Source organism: Poecilia reticulata, chromosome 9 (genome assembly GCF_904066995.2).
Source record: "Poecilia reticulata chromosome 9, P_reticulata-male-v2, whole genome shotgun sequence".
In the NCBI taxonomy this organism is placed as follows: Eukaryota; Metazoa; Chordata; class Actinopteri; order Cyprinodontiformes; family Poeciliidae; genus Poecilia; species Poecilia reticulata.
The window spans coordinates 29644130-29661005 of record NC_088838.1 but is presented as its reverse complement, the minus strand read 5'-3'; the positions used below and the strand labels follow the sequence as shown (position 1 = coordinate 29661005).

At 39.6% G+C, this 16876-nt stretch overlaps 2 protein-coding genes across 2 annotated transcripts; one reads left to right on the top strand and one right to left on the bottom strand.

The window, feature by feature from the left end:
- Window positions 1-570: 570 nt before the first annotated feature.
- LOC103469858 (uncharacterized) lies at window positions 571-3508 on the top strand. The gene is made up of 4 exons (XM_008417859.2): window positions 571-877; window positions 1245-1308; window positions 1503-1623; window positions 2950-3508. The coding sequence occupies exons 1-4, from the start codon at window positions 577-579 to the stop codon at window positions 3376-3378; spliced, it is 915 nt and encodes a 304-aa protein (XP_008416081.1). The 5' UTR covers window positions 571-576; the 3' UTR covers window positions 3379-3508.
- Window positions 3509-4173: 665 nt separating this feature from the next.
- Window positions 4174-16680, bottom strand: hspb8 (heat shock protein b8). Its single transcript, XM_008417860.3, has 3 exons — window positions 16016-16680; window positions 11946-12009; window positions 4174-5847 (listed from the first exon to the last, which is right to left on the bottom strand). The coding sequence occupies exons 1-3, from the start codon at window positions 16440-16442 to the stop codon at window positions 5673-5675; spliced, it is 666 nt and encodes a 221-aa protein (XP_008416082.1). The 5' UTR covers window positions 16443-16680; the 3' UTR covers window positions 4174-5672.
- Window positions 16681-16876: the final 196 nt, after the last annotated feature.

Genomic DNA, 16876 nt, shown 5'->3' with positions numbered 1-16876 from the left:
ATGCTTCAGACAAACTGCTGCCACTGTGTCCTTTGAGGGGTGAAACACAGGGAGAGAGAGAGAGAGAGAGAGTGTGTGTGTGTGTATGTGAGTGTGTGTGTGTGTGTGTGTGTGTGTGTGTGTGTGTGTGTGTGTGTGTGTGTGTGTGTGTGTGTGTGTGTGGAGGGGGTGAGGCTGTAAGACTGGCTCATGACCAGGCTAAGGAGCGAAGTCATCGCTGGCAGAACAGAGTTCACTGGGATGTGACAAGTATGATCTTCGGGAAACAGATGCAGTGGTTCAAACACACCCTGGCCACCGTGAACTTCCTGCTATTTGCCATCACATCTTTAAAAGTTATAAATATAAACAATTACGTTCACCCGGTCAGCAAGAGGTAACCGTTTACGATCCACGCCCATCACCTCATGCCTGCACGGCCTGCTCTATATAAAACCCCTATGTACATTTCTCTGTCAGCTCACTTAGCTTTTGGGCATTTCCTTTGTTTTTGTTGATCTTTCAATCCACAATCTACTCTCTGTCGTTTAGCAAGGTTTACTTTGAATCCATTTGAGTGAGCAGACAATTAAAGAAATGTCCTGCGGGGAGTATGACAGGGTTGGGCCTCTATACCCTCTGAGAAAATGGGTTTCCAGTCAGGATGTTGGCCTGCCGCCTTTCCTGGAGACTGGGGATTCTCGTTGGATCAAGAAGGGCTTGGCAGCCTGGTCCTGGCCGGGTTGCGTACCGGCGCCTCTGTTTGTGCCCTACATCTCCGAGCCGATGCCTCATTCTGGTCAGAAGGTCAGCAAGTGGAGGGTCAGCATGGATGTGTCTCACTTTTCCCCCTCGGAGATCTCTGTCAGTGTCAGGGATGGATTCCTGGAAATTGGAGGTACTGCTCTGTTAATTAACCCCTCTGAAAATGTCTGGCATAAGTGTTAATTAGTTTTACTCACAAGGCAGATTTTTAATCCTGATAAAGCATTAATAATCTTATCTCACATCATCATCCGAGTAAGGAGAAGAGTCTTCTAAAAATACTTTCCCCGCACTTCACAGAATAAATACGCACATCTGAAACCGCGATGGAGAAAAAGCTGAACGCTACAAATTTAGAAAGCTGCTTAAATATCGTGCTTGGGGAAATTAACATCACAGCTCTGTGGAAGAAATTAATTTCTGTGCTGAGTGGTTTCTCAGTGTCGGTTGATTCTTCTGTGTCCTCGTGTACCTCCCTATAAACACTAATCTTTCCCCAGGGAAACACGAGGAGAGGCCTGACGAGCATGGATTTATCGCCAGATGTTTTACAAGAAAATACAGGTAGACAAAGAGGCCACAGACATTAGCCTGCTGATATTTAGGATTAAGCCATCACTGTTGTTGATCCCCTTTATTTATTTTATTAATAATTGATTCATGAAATGCTCAAGCAAGAAAAATAAAAGAGATCTACATTTGTTTCAGTGTTAACAGTGTTTGGTGTGGTGATCTAAACAAGAGTTTGTGATTTGAAGGCTTCCAGCTCAGGTGAACGTTACCAAACTTGAGTCCTCACTCTCCGTTGATGGTTTCCTGACTGTAGAAGCTCCACTTCCTGAAGCCTCAGCTCCTGCTGCCATCATCATCCCAATAAAGGTTGTCACATATTAAACTTCTTTAAAGCTTAACAAATTTTTAAATATGGTTTTCATTTCTTGAATCTTGAATTTGAGAAGATAAAAACACTCGGATGAGCTGAAAACAAGGCCTAAGAATGGAAATCTTAGGCCACAATCTTATTTGTGGAAGTAATCTATGTCAAGACTTGCAAGATAACATATTGTGCAAAAATGACAAGCTGCAATTAGCTTGAGAAATCTGTTGCCTAGCAACATTAACACAAAAAGCAAGAAAAGTTATGCTTTGCCAATTTGTTTCCTTCTGGAAAACTGCTTTTTGGTAACAAATCATATACTGTTGTACTGAAAGCCTGTTATTTTGTCTTAAGTGTGCCACATTTCTGAGGAAAATTATGGGTTGAGCAGCAGAGTTGATATGGATTGCACCCATGAAAAAAAAGTAATCTCTGCCAATGCTAACCAGTTTTTGGTGGAGGTAGTGTGGCAGAGTTGGGCAACATCTCCCTCAATGCCGATGTCAGCTTGTTATCACTACAAGAAGTCTCAATGCAGAGATATTGAGATCCTGCAACTCGTGGGATCTCCCATAACTCCACTCAGGGATGTTCATGGCAACAAAGAGAAGATTTAATGGTTTTCTTTCTAATAAGCACTTGTTGGATTGAGCTTGTTTCTTCTTGTCAGAGTGACCAACATTTGTCATTTGTGGCTGACTAACTTCCTAAAACCTGGAGTTAGTGAGATATCACGGTCTTTTAACGCTGTTCAACTTACACAGCGGGTGTTGGCATCCTGGCAATCTAAACCTCGACATATAAAACTTACAACTATTAGCAGAAAGGTGCACAGAAACTGTAACGCAGTGCTATTTAAAATGTAAACATATTACAAAGAAGTTCTGATGTGTTTTCACCGTGTACTGACCTTAAATATAGTAAAACAGGCTTCAGCAATGACAACCGAAATGGCGCCTTTAGCGTCCACATTGCGTCTGAGGCAAACAGGAAGTCCGCCCTAAAACCAACCCGGAATCAACGCCCCCCCAAACAAAGGTTCCTTTTCGTCACTACTGCCCCCATCTCATCCCCAGGAAAGCAATGTAAATGCCGGCAGAATGCCATGCAAAAATGCAAAGAAAACATAATTTGTTCATATTTTGAAATAAATACAACAAATTGTATTTGAAAAATATTTCATAAAACAACCAAAAATAATAATGGTGACATTTTTATATGCGCACACATATCCTAATACTGTTGTTATTTAAATTGAGTTTTTTTTTTATTACAATAAAGCTGTAAGCAACATATCCACTTATTTTCATATTCGTCTGCAAATTCAGGTGGAGGTTGAGGGCAATGGAGAACCAGAAACAAAACATGAAGATCAGGAGGAAGAGTCTCAATTAGAGGCCTGCAGTGATCCGGTTCAGCCCAGCAGCACCACAGCTGGCCTGGAGCAGGGAGACAAGGAAGCCAGAGAAAAGCCAGCTGGACAGTCCCATTCTTCACTGCCTGAGGAAGATAAATGCTTAGAGAGCATCCAAAAGGCTTCTGAGCACCACGAAGTCCCAGAAAGCCAAGAAAGCCTGGGTACATCCAAGCTCCTGGAACACAAAGAGCCAGTCGTGGATGAAGAGATCCAGGTGAAGGCAGAGGGAGCCCAGGAGCTCGCTCCCCCTCAGGAGCAGGAGCTGGGATCAGCTCTGCTGAGTGACGTCCAAAGCCAGGAGCTGGAGGCTGCTAACATAGAGCAACAGCACACCGACTAAACACAAGAGTATTAGCCTGCATTGTCTGCCTTAAACCAGCTCCACAGATGCCTTTTTGTCATTAGCTATAGCGCCATTAAAGCCTGCTGTGTTTGGAGCTCTAATAAAGTAGTATCATGTGAAAGTAAAATTTGTGTTCATCTATTACATCTAAAGTTAACCACTAAAATATACAATGTACAAGATTAAAGTAACTTAACCTCATTATTTTTTTAAATCAGAAGTTGGTTATGACGTTGAATGTTCACATCTTTTTCTTTGCCACTTTGACATCAATAAGTTGCTCATTGAAAAGCACAATTCATTCACTTATGCTGTTACTATAGAAACAGCTTAAGTGAAGTCCACACATGTAACCTAACGACAGTAATTGTAACAGTTCATGTGAGTGCAACCCATCACACAATGTCTTTGCCAACACAGAACCAAGAGAGTCTTTTTATCCTTTCAGAGCGCAGCTCCGGTTGGAAACTTTTTAAATTTGCACCAATTATCCCCGTCGATTCCAGCACACAGAGAAGATTACGTTATTTTGCATCACACAATAGTCAGTGGAACAGTCCCAGTTTTTTTCCATCCTCTTTCTAAAGCCCTGGCAGGGCGCATGAGCGAGTTGGGTCCATCCTGACGCCAGCGCACAGCGGTGCCTATCGGAGCCAGCACTAAGCTCCTCGCTAAGCTGCCGCCCAGTTCCTACTGCTGTCCAACAATAACGCCACAGGTTCTCCAGATCCCTGGAACAAGGCCTGTGACTGGTATTGTTTTTTTCTTTATTTTCAAATAAAAACACATAAATGAAGGATGGACACTTTAATTGCATTTCTCAGTAAAAAGACATCAACAGAGAGGATTGCAGAAAACGAACTGCTTTTCACAAATAAGTCAATTGTCCATCAAGCAAGCATGCAATCATAAATAGAAAAATGCTCACTTCAAATTAATACATCAAACAATTTTGCACCAATTGAAATGTATATATACAACATATTGTCAATGCATACAAAGATGAACCATCCAGGTTCACTTTATGATAAAGACATTAAGGCACAATCATTCCCTGTTTCACTAACAGTTCCATGTTAAAATGGATGAATTAACCTTCTACTCAAGGATTTCTAATACACCAATCTGCACACGCAAATTGTTAACTTGGAACCTGATTTTAACACTCCCTGCAGTTCGCATTTGTAAACAGTATCATCAGTAAGTGGGCATATTTATAATACCTGATTATGCAATGAAGGCCTGTGGTACCTAATGGGGAGGAAAAAATCTACTAAAGAGGTTTAATCAGGTATAAATGGAACAATTTAAATATGTTAATGCATTAATGTATATTAAAATACATTAGTATATTACCTAATTAATATAAGATTTTACAATATTGAGATAAGAAGAATCAATTAAACTAAATATGTAATCGATTTAAAACAGATCAGAACGAAGTTGAACAAGCTGTATATATTCTTGGAGTTTTTGGTCTTGCAGATACTAAAAAGCATCAAAAAGTCTTTTTGCGTTTTCAGATATAAAAAGTTTCATCAACCTTAAAATGTATTTCTGATCAGTCTACGACTAATGTTGAATAATCCATGTCAGATATGATGAGTCGGACCTTTTTCTTTCTTTTATCTTTCGAATGCTACTGATCAATATGGCGCCCCTGACAGAGTGGCACACTTGGTAATGAGCCATATTGTTTATATATATATATATATATATATATATATAAAACAATATATCAATATATGGAGAAAAGTGTTACTTTTTAAAAATTGTTAGTATCGTTCAGCGCAAACAGTATAATTAAATCACATCACTCATGTTTTTTTTCTTCAATTCATTTATGTTTTATTATAAAGGACAAATTCTTTAAATAAAAAGCAGACATAAAATACATTATAAACTATTTATTGAAAATATTCATTGTGTACATAAAGAAATTAAAAAAAGTCCACCAATTTTCTTTATCTTTCTACTTTGCATAGGCGTTACAAAATAAATGTCTCAATTGCGACCTATTGATGATGCAATTAAATATTTTCTTAAGCAAAATAACTGTTATAGGACTTGATAGTCTTAGTTGTACTCGAGGAAGGAAAAAAACCCAGAATGTATTACTATAACATGCCTGCTTTTTGTGGAACTGTTTTATGAATTCCCTGCCCTAAAAATATTTCAGATTTTCTTCTCTAAGTGTTTAAATAAGATGACAGTTCAGTGAGCAGTTTTTATTTCAAACTCATAACTGATTATGTAGATTTATGTGATCATGTCGGTCTGGGGGTGCCAGTTTAGACTGCTGGGGCCTCTTGGGGTTTCGGAGCCTCCACTTCCTGAATTTCCCTTCCCGGGGAGTCTTCGCTGCTAAAGAGGTAGTACGGTGGAGTCTGCCGAGCCTCGATGATGAGGACACCCTCAGGCGACAAGGAAGCAAAGACTGTCAGGGGGTCCACATCGGTGGGGATCCTGAAGAAACAGAAGAGAGGGAATGTAAATGTGAGGGCATCACTTAAGTTGTTTTTTACTTGACAGAAAGCTTCTGTGTATGTTCAGAATGCTGCAAGATATGTGGGAGACACAAGAGAAGCCGAATGGGGCGGAAAAGATGAACAGAGCAGGGAGTTTGTACAGAACTCTGTGACATTTCTTTCTGTGGAACCGCTGTACAAACATTGTTCAGCACTGCCAGACTTTATTGCAACTTTGTCAATGCCCATAAAAACAACCTTCAGTTTGACGGATTTTTAGTGCTGCATGTCTGAAGAAGATTGTTAAAAACTTTCACCGTGTCCTTGTTGGCTTCCAAGGATTTTAGATGCTACAAAAATCTCTCATCCAGCAAATCTAGTTTGTAATAAAACTTCACCCTCATCAAACCGCTGCAGATAGCAAGAAAGGAAACAACTGCAAATTTCAGGAAATTAGATTTTAAATCTAGGTAAGTTAAACACCTGCGTATTTTCAGGACTGTATGTGTAACTGCCCTCATCTACAGCTGTTTTTTTCCAACAACAGAACTGGATAACTTGCTTTGAAAATAAGTTGAAGGTAGACGTCTGTGTAACATCAGAATTGCAACATCCAGAAAATACTTTGTAGTCTAAAAGTTTACGGCAGACCAGCGTTTGATTGTAATGCTGGATAAATGAACTCTAAAAGCTGCTGCAGCTGCACACAGACTTAAACTCCCCTCTTTGTCAGCCAGTATGGCTAAATATGGATACGGTAGGTGTGCTTGGTGAGCAGCCAACTGTTCTTGGGGAGTTAATATAAACACCGGGTTGCCATCGGGACGTTCAGCAGAGGAGGCGCCCGATCTACCCTCCTTTTAATTAGAGAGGACCCTCCACTGGCTTTCCACTCCTCTGTGAAATACAAGTCAGAGCGGGCTGATGAACCTCAGACAGAGACATCACGTCATGTCTATTTCTGTGTTCAGATACCACAGACTGTATTCCACTGAGATGTGAAGGTCCACTTCAGAGACTGTTTTTAAGATCAATGTTATCGTCTAAAATAAAATAATGATGCGGCAATACTCTGTGCATCAACAGGGTTATAGCTGATCCTATTTTTGACAGCTAGGATAACAGCAGCCGCAAAGAGATAAAATGCAACCCAAGGGCAGTGAAGTGTCACTTGGGAGGATAAATGGGGGCCCACAGGCTTGAAGACAAACACTGAGGATTGATGGGAAATAGAGCAAAAGCACTGCAGAAACTGGAACTGAATATGGTTACTTTTTGTGGAAAAACAAAAAAGGTTTTCCTATTTTCACAAACTCTCATCTTTTGTGAGGTAAGATGCGAAAACTCTAACAAGCTCAGAGGAAAAACACTCTGTGGACAAATAAAATCCAACTATATGGACACGACATCTGAATGACCTGCAGATTGAGCTGATTCCAATGTCCAAACTTTCACAGCAGGTGGTACAATTTGAAACATTAACAAAGGAAAAAGAATCATAGGAAACAGTTAATATGGCAAAGAGCTCGGGACAGACCATGGTAGAGACCAATAATTCATTAAAAAATGCACATTTTGTGCTTTGAGACAGAGAGATAATAGCACCATAAACACAGATATAAAGTGATAAGCAAGACATATTTCCTCAGTGAAGGTCTCATAGCTTCAAACTGCAAAAAGCTTCATGCAGTCACTGCTAGTTTAATATGGACATTAATAATGCCAATAAAGATATCTAGACAACTGTTAACGACATTTTATGTTGTGTCATTGTTGATTAAAAAAACCCCAAAACATTTAAATCACTAGTTACTTCATGCTTTTTTTTAGTGAGACCCTTGGGATAGACTTGGGATTGAAAAGGGAATATAGATAAGGTTTTATCAGTGCTGACCTTGTTCAGTTCTCCCTTTTTAAAGTAACATACTGAGCTTTTCACTATCCCATTTTGAAAGAAGCCACTACTGGACTTTATGGCGGAATACCTGCTTTTTTCACATACCATCACATCCGTTATCATTAGGACTGGACAACATGCCAAACTTAAAATTACAAATTAAATTGCATTAGCTTTCTGATTTATCAAAATTCAACGTGAAAAGACAGAGAAAAACAACTGTAGGCAAATAATGAGTGCAAATAATGCAACTTTAAGGCAGAACTCCAGCCCTCCTCTGCTTAAGCTCTCAAATATCAACACACATCTGCATAAAAACATATTCCATCGACTGTCTTTTCCATTTTGAAGATGGGCTAAGAGAACTTGACCTCTTTTTATCATATTTACACCCCAGAGAAACAGGAAGCCCAGGATCGTATAGAAATAAACATTTCTGGAGACTCAAGCAACCTAAAGGTGAAAAAAATATAAAGAATGATTCAGTTCGATAGTTGCTAGTTGTGCCATTACCGGTAATTGTGTCACATATGTAGTTCAAATGTTATTTTCTTACAAGCATACTGCAGTTAAAAGTTGATTTTTTTTTCCCCTAAATATTTCAGTGTGAGATTATGCTGCTGCAGCAAAAAATAAATAACTAGGAATAAGACGTTGCAAACACTTTGCCTCAATAACCATGCAGAGCTCTTTATCTTATGTACAGTAGATTTCATACCTCTTTCAATTATGTGCAAAAATACTATAGTCTGCATAAAAAGTTACAGCCTGATATTACTATTCATAGACTCACTGTAGCATACACTCTGGTGACAAAACAAGATGCAGCTGAGAGTTAAATGAAGGTGGGTGTGAGCCAGTAAAAAAAAAAAGAAGCTAATAACCTTTATGAGTTTACACACCACCCTCCCTCACCTTTCTTCACTCAGCCAATTTCTACAAAGCAAAGCCTCGACTTCTGACAAAGTCAAATCACTCCGGTGGTCCGTGATGTCGGCCCCGAGCACAGACCTCATCTGTCTCCAGTTTGGGGAGAACGCGTTTGACTTTGGCAAGTGTACAGTTTATCTCAGGCATTGATTTTGCACAGCTGCCAGAAAACCATCAAGCAAGCTTTTACCTCGTAGAGATTCTGAACCCCGGAGAGACAAGAAACAGAACAAGGTGTGTATGCATGTGAGTGGAACCTATAACCTCTAGCAGACATTTCATCCAGGGTTATCACGTATCTTGTTGAGACACAGTTATGTGTTGTTGGGGAAGTAAATGTCCTGCTAGCTTTACCCCCAGGTTTGAACATTTTTTGGTTAATTGATGCTTTTCTTGCTTGTTTGAAACACACAAACTTCATGGTTAGACTTTGGTCTATGGCCGGGGGATCAGTTGACATTGATAATTATTGGTTAGTTTTTTGTTGTAAATACCTGAAATACTGCCAAACTGGTGACATGACCTTTGGTATTCTAGTTAAACATACAGTCTCTGCTACACACGTTAACTTAAAAGTGCTTATCGGGCTATGTGTACAGTCTGTTTAGCCAGTGGATTTCTGCATTGGGGGCAGTTATTTATACATGACCTCTTATCATCCCATCCCCCACTTCTCTCTTTTCCAACCCTTTAAATATTTAGTCTGTCACTGACTTGAGGTTTTTATTAACTCAGGAGCCATACTCAGACCCAATCTGACGAAGTTCCAATTTTGTATATGAATAGCACAGGGCTGCAGGGCACCTGCTTAATTAGCTAGCAGAATATTAGCAGAACTCGACTGACGAGCCTGTAAAAGGCTGATTCACACCAAGGATTTGGCTCTCCGTGTTTGAAGTCCTCCTACTGCACAATTAAATGGGACGAGATGCAGAGACAGGCAGGTTGAGGTAATTGTCTGTGTTGCCAGTTTGGCTCGAAGGACCTGCAACAAGGGCTCATTGTGGAGGAGTCTCCCAATCTGCACAGAGTTTTTATAAGTGGCCCTGCTCAGAGAAGAGCACAACTTAAATAATTGGTTGGAATGTTTCTTTGCTTTGTCATCTGGTCTTAATGCAGAATCAAAGATATCTTTTGCTCTTCCCTTCAGGCAATTCTTTGAAAAAATTCCTGTCATATATAATAATTTAATGCCCATTAACTCTCGACCAATGACTGCTGGAAATAGGAACTAGTCCTCCTGCGCCTCCCTGCAAGGAAAAACTGGTTTAGACAATGGATGGATATTTATGGACTTAAAGGAACAGCTTAGCTATCTTTGTTCCCAATCCTTATAGGCATAAGAAATTAACTTAATGAATGTATGTAACTTTTATTTAACCAGGTATGTCTTATTGAGATTAAAAATCTCTTTTTTAAGAGAGGCCTGACCAAAACTTTAACTTAAATCTTCCTAAAGCCGACACTACATTGTGAAAACACCGACTGTATTATAGCTGATGGATTTTATGTTGAAATGCAGCTAAGCAGATTTTAGGTGCAAGTTGGTTTTGCAGCGATGTTAGATCCAGTGTCCCCAAATGAACTGAAGGACTGAAGCTCCCTGTGAGTGAGAATCCTGTTACTATCCTGTGAATCTGAGGCTGTAGCATACACTATTTGATCTCCAACATGGCCAGGCTACCACAGATTCTTCAGATATGTTGAAAAATTATGCTACATGAGTGAGAGGACACTCAGATAACCCATGTTGCACATAAGCTCCACTGCTGCAGAATTTATTCAAGTGCTTCTCCAAAGTCGCAGAAACTGTAATAACGTGAGGGAATCTTTTGCAACACTATAAGCATAATGTAGGAAAGGAGCAAGTGCCAAAAATTTGATTAACCCTGCAGCCACACACTTGTCTAGCCCCTGTTATTTCGCAAAGGATTTTCTTTAACAACCAAGCAAGAAGGTAAATGTGTATAAAACTAGAAAACCTTTAATTCCAGGTTGTAATTATCTCACAAAATCATTTAGGAGGGGAGTTGATCCTTAAATATGAAAAAAAACAACACAAAGCAAAGAAAAACAATAAACTGCAGGCAATAATTTGCTGTAAAACAGTTAAAGACCACAAATTCTACACCTTTGATCCCAACATACATGCAGTATTCCAGAGTTGTTCAATTCCAATGCTTAAGAGTCAATATCCTGCATCTTTTAGATGTGTCTCTGCTCAAAAATAGGTAAAGTTATTGACTGAATTACCTCCTCGGCATGCCAGTAGGTCTGTAGAGTCCTGCGTGAACCCTTCATCTGATTTAAGTGTGCTGAACTATGGAAACAGCTAACAGCTAACATTATATTATCTCTGTTTGGACACACCAGCAGCATACAAATAGTACAACATCTAAAGGAACACATATCCTTTAGGGGCATCACAGGAAATGTAATTTTAAGAATCACACAACCTTTTTCTGACACTTAGACCCACATAACTTGTTTTTCAGAGCAACAACATACACAGTGTGCCCTAATTAATGACAGAGGTGTGTAATTATCCTCTGACTTTTTATTTATTTTTTGCCAGCTGTGATTTAACCTAGAGCCCCTATGAAACTTTTCTCTTAGTAATACAATAGCAACCATAGAGAAAAAAAGAAAAACAATTATGTCTCAAAACTTTTCATTATTCCAACTGGAACTTTGTACTTTCTGGACATTCAGAAATAACACAGAAAAGACTTTGATGGCAAACAATATTAAAGAGCAATATTTATCTGACTCCTTCATATAAAGCTTAAAGTACACTGAGATGTTGCCTTTTTATTGTAAAATATGACAAGTTCATAGAAAATAAAAGGATCCTCATCAAAGTTTGATTCCTTCCACATTTACATATCTACAACCAGTTCTAAGAGTTTCCTTCAGGTTTTGGCAAGAATTGCTAAAATCTTACAGGAAACATATCTGATTAAGGAAAACTAAAGTCAACATTGTGCATTAACTTCAGTATTCACTCAGTTTTATCTGTCAGTAACTTAAACTCTAATATATTTCTGATGAATGTTAAATAAAGTCAGTCTATAAGTCATTAAAGCTCATCAACCTGTTCTCCACTAAATAGAGCTACACTTTTATTAAGGGAGGGTAAAATTAATGCTTAATTACTGCTTTTTTTTTTCTTTTGCTGTGAAATATAACTGTAGCCAAACCCTCTTTCTTGACAATGTGCAGACAGAGAGCTCTTATCGTTAGAGATAAACCTTCTCGGTTATACTCACTGTATCTTCTTTGTGAAATTCTTCGTCACAATCCCTCCTTCCTCCTGTTTTTCTTCATGTTTTCCTGGTTGGGGGGAAAAACAAAGATCAGCAAGCTTGAAGATGCTAATTGCCCCCAAGGTCGCCCTCTTGGTGGCGCCACTGCAGCATTGACCTGTGATTACACAATCTCATGGACCGCACATTGGAAACCCAACACCTGTGACCATTTAAATTTCAAACATGGACGTCAGCGAAAGAGGTGTTGATTTAACAGAAGTTCACTTGGCACACACACAGTTTCCATTGCTCAGTCCCTGCTCTGCTGTTGTTTTAAGCCAAACTACATCAACCCCGTCTTCTTTGATTGATTCTCGGAATGACTCTCCTGCAGACACAGACGGATCTCCTGCTGGGAGGAACATGCAGTCCTGGACTGACCCTGCTCCACCTTCTCCCTGTTCATTACAGGCAAACTGCTTTAGCTGACCAGCAGCTGCTCCTCGACAGCTAAAATGTCAACGCTGCTGGGAGGAGTGTGGCCTGTCACTGCGCTCAGCCCCTTTGAGCACGTCAGGTTAAACTATGTGTTACCCTACACCCCCGCTGTGACGTCTCTACCTGCTAACAGAGCTGCACTTCACTAGAAACTAAGGCTGAAGCCCCAGAGAAGGAATGGATGAGTTATGATCATCAGTGAGGTCATAGGATTATTGCGAAGAACTCGGCATGACTTCAGATGTGAAACTCATCCCCAGAGAGAGTTACTCAACAAGATTCTTCCTCCTCCATGTTCCCCGAAACGCCTCACTCTGTGTTTAGACAGAGGGTGTCGCCAACATTCACAGTTAAAGAACTGATGTTTGTGGTTGTAAGTATGACAAGCTCTCACTAGTGTAGCCCACTGAAGCACTTTTGTACACAAAACATTTCTTTGAAAAGGAATCCATTGGTTATGTTTGTGTCTTCACTGGATTTAAGAGGAAACACAAAAAACTCCCACACAGTTTCAAAATGCAAACAGAAAGCAATGGTCAGAAGACAGTTACTCTTAGGGTGCCAGACTTCTCCAAAGCAAATGCTTTCATCCTTTTAAACTAATTAGTTAACATTCAATCAAAAGGCAAAGAGTAATTAGCTTAAACAACTTGCAAGTCCAGATGCTTATCTTCTTTAAATAGCAGTCTATCAACTGTAATGCAGAAAGAAACAACTCAAGTCACAAAAAATAACATGTTAGCATTAAGTTTCAATTATTTATAGAGCTATTATAACCATAACAGAGTCTGTATTTTTGGATCACGAGAACAACTTTTACACAGTTCTAATCCAATTTTATTTCAGAGATTAGATTCATGTTTGCTAAAGCCAAACATAGATATACTTAGCAGATTATCTCCTAGGATGGATGGATGGATGGATGGATGGATGGATGGATGGATGGATGGATGGATGGATATAACTAAGTTTTTTTGGACAAAAGATATAAAAGATTGAGCTTTGCTTGGTTTCTTAAAAACGATCACAGTTTTAAGGATCAAACTATATTTTAATCTGGACGAATGTTTTGAACTACATACTCCAAGAATTTATTCTAGAAAAACAAAGTTTATAAATCAAGCATCTTTGGTGCATTGAGCCTTAAAAGTATTCCAGTCCAGTTTGGGGAGCTACACGCCTTCAAAGCCTGGCTGGTGCTTCTGATTGTTTCTAAAACATTTGTGGAAATAGAATCAAAGATTTTCCTTTTACATATGACCCATCACTCAAATGCAAAAAAAATTTAGATATTGCTCTTTCTTTATTAAATAAAGAACGCTATCAAAACCAAAGTTTATGAAAAGATGGCTCGGCTTCTTTTTTAGAAGATAGAAGGAAAAGCGTATCAGGGACTAAAATGTTGAGTTCTTAAATATAATCATCTCTGAAATTGTGTTGTACTTTAAAAAGTAGGCACTTTGCTCGCTTCGCCATCGATTCCAAACTTCCACTGAGATTTATTTTTAGAGGGTTGACTAATTCACTCTGTATATAATATGTTGCAAAGCCAAGAACTATTAGTTGAACAAACACTTGAACAGAGTAATTGAGAGCTTGAAAGCTCTTTCAGTTCCACATTTTTAATTCAGATGATTTTGAGTTAATTTGGTGCAATTTTGCTAGGAAAGACAATTATGTCCATCGTTCCACTTCACTCTCCTTTGTCAAAGTGAGATGGAGCAATTGTCCTTATTTCTGAATTGTAGCAAACTCTAGATTATCTTTGCCTTTAACAGACTAAAAACATCTCACCGGTTTTATTCCCTACCCTGCCACAGATTTAGAACAGGCCGAGGTATGTCAGTTGGGATAGAATAACCCAACTGACATACCAACAATGTGTTTATAAAAAACTCACAGCTGAACGGTCAGGAGGAAGGCAGCTGTCCTCAGTGCCCCCTTTAAACCTGGGTATCCCTGGAATGAATCTTATAAAGCATCGACAGGAGGACGTTTCTGCAACTTACTCCCGCAGTCAGGGACAAAACCTGTAAGAGTTTTGCTGGGTTACAGACCTGGCTGTCTTTCCTTCCAGAACATTCTCTGAGTGACGTCAAGCTTCCCATCTTATTGTAAACAGAGACTGTTGTCACGGACCTTGCCTTAAATCTAAATTGAGCTCATGAGCGGCTGAGGGAGTGATTCTCCAAGAATCTCAAACAGGTGTCCGAGCTTTATGATCTGCCAAACCACTTCCAAGTCCCAGATTCCAAAAATCTGTCTTCCTCTTTTATAGAAGGACTCATCAGCAATGCAGAGATCATGTTATACCACTGAGGCCTTTTCACTTCCCGGACAGAGAGAGAGAGAAGCCACAAGACTGTTTTCATTCAGAGCAACAGTCTGTTTCGGCCATTTTAGATTTCATTTTATGCATTTTCCTACAAACATCTTTAGTTCGTATCTCCCAAATTTTATGGGTTTTTTTCTGATAGATTTCTTGAAAGCAAAAAGTTTACCTTAAAGCGGTGATTAATTAACTGCAAAGTTATGAAAGGGCATTTCATAATTTCTTAATGAACATCTAGTCATAAGCATCTTTCCTGTACTCTGTGTAAATTTAATATGATATCATGTTAGTTTTAGCTCACAAGGAAAGTGAAGTTCTGCTTCAACTTTTACAACAATATCAAAATAGTGCAGTGTTTTTGCAAATGCTACTTGATTAACTTTAAGCGGTTGTCACAACAACATCTGTACAACAATTACTTTTTATACAGAAGAAAAATAGGAGGCATCACATCTTGCAGTCTGAAAGCAGAGCATTTAACGTGTTTCTGGTCAAATTAACTGTTCAATATGAAATAGGTCATTGTGAACAGGAGCATGGTAACATTAGCATAAACCGCTGTGGCACATTTTTGATCTGTACACTTCTCTATTTTCCTATCAGGCAATTACTCTGACCAGAAACATATCATGTCGTGTTTGCATTACGTTCAATACAAACCTGATCACAGTTCAAAGGTCATTTGCATAAACTTCAATGTGTGGACAGAGCGCTGGTGTTATAGTTTATGGTAACCAACAGGCCCAAAAGGTGATCAGAACCACAATTAGTTGAAACAAAGTGTGAGACGAGGTTTTTAGGAAATTGCAAACGAAATTACATAGATTTAAAGATTTTGATCAAAATGTTACTAATTCAGAAAAGCAAACTATAATATTAACTAAGGCAATGGTTTAAGTGTAAAAGGTTTTGTTCACGAATTTGACAAGTAGAAAAGGATAAGAGTTGGTCAGGGTCCAGTCAAGAAAGTTTGAATGAGATGTTACTGATTCTAACATTTTAACAAATATTAATTTAAAAATCCTTCCTTTACATTCCTGAACTTACACAATAACTTTGACAGTTTTCTACATAAAAATATAAGTTCAGTATGAAAAGTTAAAGTTCGTCCCAGTGAAGGATTTACACTCTTATAAGCGCCAATACAAAGTAAAACTTTTAATCCCTGAGCAGAAGATATGACAGTTCCAACCCACCGGTTCATCTCCTCTTTTCAGCAAACTTTTACCCTAAACCATTGTGTTGGTCAGCATCATCTCACCTGAGACCTCTACAAAACCGTCTCTGGTCTTAACGTTTAACTCCTCTGGCTTGAAGCTGTGGACGTTGACGCACACCTTCCAGGGCTCGCCACCTGTGGTCGTGGGGGAGCTGCGTGGGGACGGCTCGCCGTACCTGCTGGTGTAAAGAGCGGGGCCTCCCGTGGAGTGACGCGTGGGGAACCCTGTGCGTAAACCGCCGCCAAAGGGCGACGGGCCGAGGCGCGTGCTAAGCCGGCCGGGTCGAGCCCAACCGGGCCAGTCCATCCCGAGGTCGTCGGGGAAAGGCGGCATCCCGAATTCATCCTCCATGAACCGGGATGCGAGCTGATCCCGGAACGGCGACTGATCCCGGAACGGCGATTCTCCAAACGGGTCTCTAGGAAACCGCTGCCGGTTTCCCATCGTGTAAAAGTCACCTTCTGCCATCTTCAGCGGACTTTAGACTCGCAAAAGTTCTTTGTTTGTACAGTAAGTTGAACCTTGCAATCGAATTTACTTTGGTTCTCTAATCTCTGCCTATGGTCAAACTTTACGCCTCCCGTTAAGCGCGCACCACCTTTACGCAGCGGCCTGCGGGTCCGTTAACTCCAAATAAGACTTCCAGCTGCTGCAACTTTGAAGGAAAAAATTATTTCTCTCCTCTGGCTTTGGCTTTTATGCTGAGCTGGGACCTCCCAGCTGGCTGGTGCATAAGGGGCAAAAGACGAGAAAGTACTGGGAGGATCTGGACAGCGGCCACGCTGCACAAAATATCACTTCACCACTTCAGTACCAACCCTTAAAATATTTTATTTGATGCTAAATAGTAGAGAGTCTGAACCAAGTCTAATTCTTAATCTTTTTATTTGAATGAAATTAAT

What these genes read in the sequence shown, in the direction of transcription:
- hspb8 (XM_008417860.3), bottom strand. Translation starts at nt 16,442, where the DNA reads ATGGCAGAAGGTGACTTTTACACGATGGGAAACCGGCAGCGGTTTCCT. An exon ending in CGGTTTTGTAGAGGTCTCAG is followed by an intron (nt 12,010 to 16,015) that starts GTGAGATGATGC and finishes CCCCCCAACCAG; the next exon opens with GAAAACATGAAGAAAAACAG. An exon ending in AATTTCACAAAGAAGATACA is followed by an intron (nt 5,848 to 11,945) that starts GTGAGTATAACC and finishes CTGTTTCTTCAG; the next exon opens with GATCCCCACCGATGTGGACC.
- LOC103469858 (XM_008417859.2), top strand. Translation starts at nt 577, where the DNA reads ATGTCCTGCGGGGAGTATGACAGGGTTGGGCCTCTATACCCTCTGAGA. An exon ending in TGGATTCCTGGAAATTGGAG is followed by an intron (nt 878 to 1,244) that starts GTACTGCTCTGT and finishes ATCTTTCCCCAG; the next exon opens with GGAAACACGAGGAGAGGCCT. An exon ending in CCATCATCATCCCAATAAAG is followed by an intron (nt 1,624 to 2,949) that starts GTTGTCACATAT and finishes CTGCAAATTCAG; the next exon opens with GTGGAGGTTGAGGGCAATGG.